Source organism: Chinchilla lanigera, unplaced genomic scaffold (assembly GCF_000276665.1).
Source record: "Chinchilla lanigera isolate Chin_1 unplaced genomic scaffold, ChiLan1.0 scaffold00030, whole genome shotgun sequence".
In the NCBI taxonomy this organism is placed as follows: domain Eukaryota; kingdom Metazoa; phylum Chordata; class Mammalia; order Rodentia; family Chinchillidae; genus Chinchilla; species Chinchilla lanigera.
The window spans coordinates 14769748-14781091 of NW_004955431.1; the positions used below are offsets into that span (position 1 = coordinate 14769748).

General features: G+C 44.8%; 1 protein-coding gene across 1 annotated transcript in view; it reads right to left on the minus strand.

Annotated features, from left to right (window-relative positions):
• The window catches only part of LOC102018211 (WD repeat-containing protein 49-like), an 83732-nt gene that overhangs the window by 36762 nt on the left and 35626 nt on the right, over positions 1 to 11344 (minus strand). Inside the window, exons 3-4 of the mRNA XM_013515901.1 lie at positions 5043 to 5277; positions 2360 to 2465 (exon numbers count right to left, since the gene is read on the minus strand). Coding sequence (XP_013371355.1) covers positions 2360 to 2465; positions 5043 to 5277 — 341 coding nt within the window. The remainder of the gene's footprint in view (positions 1 to 2359; positions 2466 to 5042; positions 5278 to 11344) is intronic.

Sequence of the window (11344 nt, forward strand, 5' to 3'; positions counted from 1 at the left end):
TGTGCCTATAAATTTCTACCTAAGTTCTGCATTAGACACCCCATATACTACATTATGTCAAGCTTTTGCTTTTTCTCTTACTTTGAGCACCTTCCCTAAAACATCACCAAATCCTCTTGTGTTTATTTTCAGTATATTTTGGAATTCAGATGGTTTGGGATTTTTAAAGATCATGTAGTACCATACGTGTGGGTGGACATACCCACCCACAATGGGCTCTGTGGCAGCTCCTCAGAATCAGGCACATTTATATTTCTGTAACCAAACCCATATATTAATTCCAAATGGGATAAAGACTGTTAAATAAACTCAAGTCAGTTCAGGTTATGCTCCTCTGTCAAATGAATATGGCTCAACCTTACTAAAAGAAATCTGGGTAACAGGACTTTTTGAAGTTCGGATAAGGATTGCTGATCTGGGATCCACATCCACATCACTGTCTCCTATCACACCGTGGCCACCTTGTGCAGCCCAGGACCATCTCTCCCTCAGGCTATCTCCCTGCTTCAGCGCTGCCCACTCTTTGCTCTATTACCAACACGGCAGCATGAAACCCATGCTAAAACAGAGGCCATGTCATGGCACTTCTGTGTCCACATCTTCTGTGTCCACATCTGCAAGAAACAAAGTGAGATGACAACAAACCAAAGTCCTTACATATAGGCCTAGGGGGCCCTCCACAAGCCATGTCTCTCATGCTACCTCATTTCTATTCCCATCTCATCTGTCATTCAGCTCCCAGCTCAGGGTCTTTGCACTCGTTGTTTTCTCTGCCTGCAGAACTGTTTTTATTTTTTTTCCAGATGTAGACACAGCTCGCCACTGCATTCCTTCCAGGCCTTTTCTTAAATGTCACCTTAGTAGGGTCATTCCTAACCAATGCATAGGAAATAGGACCCAGACTTTCCTAGGTCTCCCTGCCTGCCTTGCTGTTTGCCATTGCACGTGTCACCATCTAATGTATTTATTATTTTATTTATGCATTTATTCATTTTTCTGTATGCTTTCCTCCCAACTTCAGTTTATAACCTTTGTGAAAGCAAGAAATGTTGACTATTTATTTGCTATATCTCCCATACCTAGGTTACTACTTGGCACATGATAGGCACTCAGTTTGTGGAACGAATGAGTGAATGAATGAATGAGGCCTGTTCCTATGATCACAGAATGGGCAAATATGTTCTATTAGTTTCCTAGGGTTTTCATAACCAGTACAAATTTAGTTAGTTGGCTTAACTAATAGAAATTTAGTTTCCCACAGTTCTAGAGGTTGGAGGCCCAAGATCAAAGATACCAGCAGGACCTCTGTGAAGCTTCTCTCTTTGGCTTGCAGAGGGCAAGATATTGGTATTCTTGCTATGATGGTTACTTCTAAGTCTGTGATTTTACTAATCTCTTTATAAGGATTCCAGTCATCCTGGATTTGGGCCCGCCCTAATGACCTCATTTAACAGAACTCATTCCTTCTTTGAAGGCCCTGTATCTAAATCGGTCACATTCTAAGCGCTGAGGGTTAGGATTTCAACAAATAAAATTTGGGGAAGGTACATAGTTCAACCCGCAGCATCTATCAATCATTTGTGCTGTGCATGGTCAGGAGCAAGTTTATGATTCAGACAAAGCAGTGACACTGGACTGCTTCCTAAGGTTCCCACATCCCACTGATTCACTCCTAATTCCCTCCCTCTGGCCTCAGGACAGTCTAGTAGAGAAAGGAGATTGCAAAAAGTGAAAGGAAGGTGAAAACTTGTCAAATGCACCGAAAAAGTAAGAAAGTGAAATAGATAAAAAAAAGAGACTTCTTTTCGTATAAGAAGCAGTACATTGTGAAGGTCACTAGGTAACCAAATTTCAGAAATAGATAGGACCTTTTTGTATAAAGAGGAGGTGAAGGCAAATAACATGAAACAGTGATAGTGCTACCTCTACCAGGGTCAGCAATGTTCAAATTCTAAGTCCCACAGGTGAGATTTTGGAAAAGATCCATTTGTTTTCTGTATTACAAAGGGAGAGAGAACCATTTCTGGCAAGGGGCTGCTGGTTCCTGGGGATTCCCATTCTGTCCTCACGTTCCCTTCTCCATCCTCCCAAAGCAGGGAGTATTTGGGCCATGTAAAACCAGGGGCTTAAATGCTAGAAGACCTACTTAACTTCACCCATAACACCAGCCATACAAATCTCCCTACGCGTTCAGTTGTCTACATGTACCCTTTTTGGAGCAAATGCACACGAGTGAATACCTTGTGAACATCTACCTACCCGGACAAGAGGCCCCTTGTGCTGTCAGATATGGAGGGAACATTTTTCTGTCTAAAACTGGGTTAGAAGCTGCAAGCATCAAACATAAGAAGAAAAAGACTTTAATGGTGTTGTCAGCGGACACGGAAAATATTTTGTTATCCTCAGGAGCTGTGTGGATGTAGATCACTGGAGTCGTGTGGCTTCTCAGCAGACCTGTTGGTTTTCTAGAATGAGAAAAGAACAGATGAACACAAAGAAGTCCTGTCTGCTGTTTCTAAATAAAAATGCAAAACTAAACTTGGCCCGATTTGGCAGTTCTGTTCTGCCTGAAGGAGGGTGCTGCTTCCCTCTGAAATCACACAAGTATATATCTTATGTGATAAAAGGACTGAAGTAAATAATATCCAATTATAGCAACAGCACTTGGGGTGAGATGAAACCTTGGGCTTTGTTTCCCCAACTGTTAACAATAGCACTATAAAAGGAACAGGCAAGGAAGCGCCCAGGGCCGGGTGGGAATGGATTCTATGACAGGTTGTTACTTTATGCAGACCGCATGAAGGGCTTTGCCATGTAAGTTAAAGAATTCTCTGGGATCACAGTACCTTTGTAGGATCTTGGAGCTGTGGCAGGGAGGGTGAGGAGGGAAGGAGTAGAGAGGCAGGGCTGAGGTTAGGGGGGAGAGCGCAGTCTTTATAATCAAGTACGTACATTGTTCTCAACTACTAGACAAAAGGGAGTCTAACTTGATAGAAATGGGCAGAAAATGATTTTTCTTTCTTATTATGCATCTGACATTGTTCTGAGTTTTATTTGTGGATTATTTCATTTTTAATCTTCGTTACTACTCTAGGCGGTGGGTTGCCTTGAGATCACCATTAGAAATAAGCACACTAAGGTTGCAGTACTTGGTCAGGATCACCTGGCTCAAAAGTGGCAGGGGCGTGACCAGACCCAGTGTGCTTCCCTGCTGCACTGCACCATCCCAGTGAGCACCTGTGCTACTGTCTGGTTCTTATCTAAAAGGTTTCCCAATAGGCCTATTGAACCAGGTATGGTAGCACATGCCTGTAATCCCAGTACTCTGGGAGGCTGAGATAAGAATTGCAAATTTGAGCCCAGCCTACTCAGCGACCTAGTGAGACCCTGTCTCAAATAAAAAACAAAAAGCTGGCTGTAGTGGTACTCTGTAATCCCAGCACATGGGAGGCTGAAGCAGAAGGATCACTGTGAGTTCGAGGCCAGCCTGGGCTACATAAGTGAGTTTAAGGACAGCCTGAACTGCATAGTGAGACCCTGTCTCAAAATAAATAAATAAAAGGCGCCTGTACCTAGGCCCTCGGTTCAATCCCACTACTGGGGGTGGGAGGAAGGCTCATTTTGTTGAAGATTTGGTTGTTGGTGGGTTTTTGGAAGGATCATAAAGAATTCATTGGTGGATAAATCCACCTAATTTGATGGTATTAGTGGAAGTTCACAGAGTTTAGGAATAGCGCCTTGTTTAGGGGAGTGGATCAGGGATCATGACCTTGGAGAATGTCCTTTGTCCTTATCTCTTGTCTTTGGCTCCGGTTCACTTACCTTTTTGGCTTCTTGGATGCCACAAGGTGAGCAACTTTTCTGCACTGTGCCCTGCCACATGCTGTTTGTGCTTCACCACTGGCCTAGAGCAATTGTGTTGGTTGGCCATGGACCGAAACCTCTGAAACCATAAGTCCCAATAAACCTTTCTCACTTGACATTATGTTTCTCAGGTACTTGTCATGGCAACAGAAAGTTAATGAACACAGCCACTGAGAGGCTTGAGGTGACCTTGTAGGCCCCTGTGGATGCTTGGAAGAGCAGCTCAGCTAGGAACCTTGGCATTTCCCATGTGACTCATACTCATCCCTGAATCCCCATTATTAACCCAGGAAAGTCAGCTCCTCATTTCTGATTTTACTTCCATCTCCAGCACTTCTCTGGAGATAACAAACCTGCCTTTGAACCCTGACTGCCATCACTTCCAAGAAGTCATTAAACTTCTCTGAGCTCTTATTTCTGCATTTGTCAGTGGGCTAGATGTGAGGATCAGAGATGATATATGTGTTGCATGGTACCTGGAACAAAGTAGGTGCCTGCTAGGATGGTAGTTACTGTTATCCTCAAGGAAGTCCTCCTTGAGCACTTGTTCAGTAGGGCCTATCATGAAGGATACATGCCTGACTCTAAGGAGTATGAGGATCACTCACTGAGAGGAACAGAGAAGTGAACCTTTATGTTATGCTGTTTGCTACCCTGCAACACCAGGTTCAGACTTTACAGAGCAATCCCTGGTTCCTTAGTTCAGCTGCACTTCCCCTTTTATGCCAGTTCTGCTCTACCTTGGGATGGTAGAGTGATTAACTTTGATGGGGCTAAACAACCCCTATGGAGAGCTGAGTGCATGCACACTGGGGGCCGTGTGAGCAAGGTTGACTGTAACACAATGACTATACATCAAAATCCGTACTGGCACTCTGGAGCTGATCAAGGTGCATTGCTGGGGTGATAGTAATGGGATTGACCAAATCATATTGAGATGTGGGTGAGTGATGCCTCCATGGCTGCCTCTTTGTCCTTGCAATTATTTACATTGTAAATGCCTGGTAATTAAGCCCAAAGAATGAGTCCTTTAAGGCCACAAACAGAAGTTTCCCAGGCTGTGTGTATGACAGATTACTTTTAGACAAGCTTCTAATTACTCTAAGTTATTCTACTAGTCCTACTTTCATGGATCTTACCCCATCAATGGCACTCTTGGTGGGAGAAAAACAACTTACCCAGGCAGATAAGGATTCCAGGCCCTAATTATTCCATCCATTCTACCTGTCAGCAGCAAATTCTCTCTTTTACAGAATGAAACCGCCTTGACTCCTTTATGGATGTGAAACACTGTTTGATCACACTCTGCTCGCCTTTGGGGCAAAGCTCTTCCTCTTCTTGTCTTGACATCTTTTCTAACATTCCTTATCTCTTTCATCTTTTGTTTGACATTTGTTGTTCCTGCAGCGCACCCTAAAAGTATTCACAGAAAAACAAAACACATTTTCACAGTCAATTTCCTGACAGCCTGATAATTTTTAAAGGTCTCAGATTCATTTTCAGGGACAACTATTTTCTTCTTCTCTCAGGTGTTAAACTATAGATAGTCTGAAGAATAAAAATGATGCGAATAAGAAAAGCAAGGTTTTTTCCTCCTCCTTTTCTAAAAAGAGACCAAAATAATCACCTGAGGAACAGAGGTAACATGAAGATGACCACTTCATTTGGAGGAAACTAACATACATTAAATCTCAACCCAGTGCCAAATCCTGTTCTGCAACCTTATTTGAGCCTAACGGAAACTGGGTGACTCAAGCACACTGACCTCCCATAGTACAGGTAAGAAAGAGGTTAAGGAACTTATGATCAAGAACACAGTGGAACCACCCACCAAACCCAGGAGCATATAACTCTTGCACTGGGACTCACTGAGTTGACTTAACAGTTCCATTTACCTACCACACCACTTTGTCCTACAATTATCTTGATGGATATTTCCTGCCAAATGACTGATGAATCCACTGATCAATGGAACAGAAATGTTTGCATCACGCAGAAACAATCAGTGGTCATCTTGTAGGTTTCAGACATGAATCGTACGGGTAGATCATTCATGAAGGAAATTCTGCGTGCATTTCATCAGCACCTGTCCTGTATCCACCATCTGGTTCACCCAGATTACCGACCTCAGCCATGCCGAAGATGAACATGCCCAAGATGACCATGGCCACAGAGAAAGAAAGTTCAGGAGAAATTTTCAGCTTCCCTTCCCAACCCATCCCCAAATAGGAGTCCTCTCTCTCACTGTTGTGATTTCAGGTTAGCTAAAGGACAATTGGTTTTGTTTGCACATTGTTCTGGCTGTGATCACAAGTTCCAAGTTCAATTATTTCCCAAGAATCAGAGAGTAACTGCAATTCAGCCAAAGCCCACTAAGCCAAGCGCATATTTTGTAAGGATAAACACTGCTCTGCCCTACAGACAGTGGAGCTTCAATGGAGACCTAATTTTATCCTTAGAAACTTCGAGAGTTTTAAATATTGGCACCTAGTTTCTAAACATGTTTTCAATATTCTGCTTTTCAGCCCACTGCCCCCTGTGGCTGAGGAGTCCTGCACTGAAGTGGAGCACAGAGACTTGTCCAGGAAGGTGGACGTGACTCACTTTTGGCTGCCCCAGAGCTCTTTCCTGTTGACTGGCCCAGTGCCCTGAGGTAGGGGGTGGCGGCGCTCCACTTCATGAGTGCCACTAGGGAATGTGCAGTCATTTCCATATGACCAGGTGTAAGATCTCCACATTACCTGGAGCTGTACTCTGATACTTGGGCCACCTCTGCAGAATCTATTGACAGTGAATTGAAGTGACAGCCCTGCTGCCTGTGGCATCTTTCCCTAGTGGCCCTGGTTGGGTTGGGTGGGGTGGCTGGCTAGCCACTCTGACCTAGCTTTCCCTTCCTCCATTACTGTGCATGCGGCAGGCTGGTAAACAGCCTTGAACTTGAAGCTCTTCAGCTGCCAGGGAGAGGGGAGGAAGGATAACTGGGGAGAGCAGATAATTACATAAGCCGGCAGAGAGAGCCGAGAATCTGGAAGAGCACCGTGTCAGAGAGATGCAGTGCACCCACCTCCAACAGCAGCGTGACACGTTCACCTTTCTTGTTATGAGCGGAGATCAGAAACTTCTAAGCAGGTGTGTCACTTTATTTTCCTTTTACTTTTTTCAAGTAGAGGGAGAGCAGCCAGTTCATTTGCATGATCTCTAGCACTTCTTTTCCAACAAAGCCAGACATAGATACATGTTTAAGTGGTTGTCATGGAAACCAGAGAGCATAGCTCTCCTCCAAGGTCTGAAGGAAGGATGATGAAAAGTTTAAGTAATCACCATGGAAACTCAGAGCAGATTCAAGGCAGGTTCAGATCTCCAGCGCACTAACGAGTAGCAGGTAAATCTTCAGGGAATGGGGTCCTAGTGGAAGGTTAATTCTGAGTGGCTGTCAGCATCAGGATGGACTCAGTTACCCTCTCCACGGTCATAGGAGTCCCACGGAGCTGGCAGAAAGGTGGGTGTGTTCAGAATTTCAATCTTCCTGATTCAAGCTGGGTTTGGGGACCTTGCCCACCCTTTCTTATATTTTATCCCCTTTTCTCCACCACCTTTCTCAGTACCGCGGAAGCCCCTGGATCTATGGTCACAAAATCAAACTCTGTTCCTAGTTGCAGAAAGCAAGACAGTCAAGGCAGATTCCTGCCTTAAATCAACAAAAGCACTGGAAGATATTTCCTGGTTCCAGAACTCTTTAGACAGTTGTCGATTTCTTCTGTTACATTCTCCCTCGCCACACAGGTCGCTCTCTTTGGGAGTAAGTGGCTGACCATAAATCAAGGTTTGAAGTCCAGGAACCCATAAAAGAAGAGCCAGAAGAAGCTGTGGAAGGGCTCTTGCCTAAAGTGAGTGGGGGTGACTTCAGGGAAGTCGCGGGATTGGGCAAATGTGGGAGTTGGTGGTCTCTCTATGGTCCCCGGGAGAAAATGGCAAAAGGATTTAGAAAATAAAGACAACAGAGGATAGCCAGGGTCAGGTGGAGTTACCTCTTGCCTGATGAGCAGGAGGACTGCCCCAAAAAAGTAGAGCATTTATTTATACCCTGGAGAGGTTGGTCAATTTTTGTCTCCCTGCCCAGCAACCACTTAACAAGTTACAATGACTTGTTTACTCCGAGGGACTTGTTTACTCCGAGGAGCTCCCGTGTTCTTAGGCTGGCTTCACCCTGCACCTGTAATTATTTTCCAGCTTCAGCGGCTCCCAACAGGGGAATTACCCCTGTTTCCCGATGAGGTTATGACTCTGGTAAGCACTTAGGAGTGAGGGTTGGTGCTAGGACACAGAGTAGATACACCCAATTGATGGTAGCAGCCATGAGTATGGAGAACTGTGAGGACATGCGAGAACCAGCCCCGTAGTGAGAGGGGCACAGGAGGAAGACATTTGACAAGCTTGCCACTACAGTGTTCTGGTTCTCCTGGACTGTGATACTTCAGAGCACTGTTTGTGAGTGAGATGGATATGAGTCTGAATTACAACTTCGCAGATACATTAGCTCAACAGATACTTATTGAGCACCTATTAGGTGCCACATGGTGTTCTAAGCACATAAAGTATGACAGTAAACAAAACAAGACAAGAATCCCTAGCACAGTGCAAAGACAGACCATGAACAAGAAGGATAATAAGTAAATTATATTGGACAGCAGTGTGCATGGATTTAGACAAGGGAAGAAAAGGCAAGAAAGACTGAGAACACCAGGAGCAGGGGAGTAGTTCCAATATATAATAAAGCAGGCAGGGTAGAAAATAGTGACATTTGAGCAGACTTGCAAGAGGTGAAGGAGTGAACTCTGAGGACATTTGTGGAGAACCTTCCAGGCACAGAACACCAGGAAAAGCAGTCAGATGTGTGCAGGGAGGTTGGTGTGACTGGAAAAGACTGAAGGATGATAGTAGAAGATGAGGCCAGAGAGGTAAAGGTGGATCATACAGAGCCCCGAGAGGCTTTCTGAGTAAGGTGGGGGCTCACAGGGGATTCAGAGGATTTCTAGTTTTACATGGTCTTTGGCTACTGTGCAGAGAATAGAACATAGAGGTGGAGGGAAGTTGGGAGACCAGGTAGGAAGCTGTCACAGGAACCCAGGGAAGAGAAGACAGAGATTCTTACTGGTCGGAGTGCAGCTGGTGAGAAGCAGCCAGAGTCTAAGTGTATTATGAACACAGAGCCAACAGGCTGAGGGAGAGTTATGAGAGACAATAGTTAAGGTGACTACTAGGTTTTTGGCCTGGGTCACTGGAAGAATGGACTTAACACCAACAGAGATGAAGAAACTGTGGAGTGAATCTAAGGGAGAAGATATGGATTCAGGTTTGGACTTAATTTTGAAGTCCATTATCTCTCAGATGTCCGTAGGGAACCAAGGCAGCTGGAAAGGCCAGAGGAGGCTGGGTTGGAGATGTTAGTTTGGGAATGGACAACATATTGGTGGTACTAGAGGAGGTGACCAAGGGAATGATATGAACACGGAAGAGAAGAAGAGCAAGAACTGAACACTGGGGCTCCAACATCGAGTCAGGAAGAAGTAAAGGAACAAGCAAGGGACACCGAGATAGTATAGCTAGAGGGATGGAAGTAAAAGTAAAAGAAGTTGAGACTTTGAAGCACAGTAAGAGAAGCACATGAAGGAAGCCAGAATGGTCAGGTGCTGTAAATACAGAGAGAGAAATAAGAGGAAGACTGGTCAGTGCAATCGGCAGTATGAGGGGCACCAGGACTCTTAGAAGAGTGGTTTCAGTGGTGGTGGGGACCAGGGCAAGGTTGGTATGGTGAATAGACAACTGGTGGTCAACTTATAACCCCAAGCTGAACTGAGCAAGCATGGTGCTGCATGTGGGAGGCCCACCTGGGGACTGTTGCCAGCAGCATAAGAGGCAGAACTCGAGAAGAAAAGAGGCTGTTGGGAGCTAGTAGAAGCTTTTGGAAGCAGAGAGAAGCTGTAAGGAGCTGCTGGTTTTCTTGGAGGAGCTTGTCATGCTGGCTTTCCTGATGAACTTGGCTGTTTTCATCCTCCAAGGAGCTTGGACACTGTTGTCGTGGAGAATGGCTTCAGTTCACTTTGGGGGAGCTCTGGCCCTCACTCTGAGCATCACTTCCTGGCTCTCGAGGGGAAGATGGTGCACTGCCAGTCTCCTGGAGAAGCTTGCTGCGTTGGCTTTCCTGATGGGAACTCAGCTGTCCTGATCATCGGAGGAGCTCAGAACCTCATTGTTGCTGAGGATGACTGGTACTTTTCAGGGGAGCTCTGGTTCTTACTTTGAGCATCGCTTCCTGGCTCCAGTGTAGATCCCTCAGCCTGCTAGCACAGATCCTTCATCCTGCTGGCACAGACTTTCTAGATTCCACCACTGACCTTTGGGCCTTCCCAGTGCAGATCCATGAAGCAGGCCTGTGTGAGACACTGTTATGGGCTCTAGGGCTCCAGATGGACTTGTGGTAGGCATTGTTATGAGCTCTAGGTCTTCAGCTGGACTCATGCAGGACATTACCATGGAATCCAGGCCCTCAGCTGGATTCCTTGGTCTTAGTGTGTGGACAGATTTCAATGTTCTTTTGTATATCATTCTTTGGGTGACTATTATAAATAATCTTATAAAATATGTGTCTGTATTATATTGTTTCCCCTTGCAAAACAGCCCCCAAACCAACACAGGTGGGGTGGTTCTTTAAGAGAATGGGAGGAAAAGAACTGCAAAGGGCCAGTATAGGCAACTCTTCCTAGAAGTTTGAGTCCAAAGTTTCTCTGAATTTCAATATTCTTTTCCCAGATTCATAACAGACATACTGTAAATACATGTCTTGGTTACTTTTTTTTGATGTTGAAACTAAATATCTAATGCCCAAAATGAAGGAAGGAAAGGTTTATTTAGCTTATAGTTTGTGGAGATTTTAGTCTATATTTGGCTGGTTTTAAGGCAGAGTGGCACACGGCAGAGGGCAAATATTTATGGTGGAAGAACACAGCAAAAACAACAAGAGCAAAAGGGAGGAGTGGTGGCAAGCAGCCTCTTTTCCTCCCTTACATTGTAGGCGGACTATCCCCACCTAAGGGGCATATGGCTCTCACATAATCTCCATGCCTCCTCTTGCACAGGCTCAAGATGAATATAAAGCAAGCAGCCTGGCGCCCTGCTGAGTCACTTAGCCAAACCTCCAGACTCCCCAAGTTGACACAATGTATCAACCATAACACTCCACCCCTTGTCAACTTGGCAACCAGACACAGTTCTTTAAACAGGTTTTCTAATATAAAGATATTATATTATATTAGAACCATAGCATTTTATCCCCTAAAGACTTATGTATATCTCTTTATGCAAAAGGCATTTAGTCTATCTGCAAGAGTTGCCAAAGTCCTAACAGTTTTAGCACTGCTGAAAAGTCCAAGGCCCATGTCTCTTTTGAGATGTAAGGCAAACTCTTTAGTTATAAGCCCCT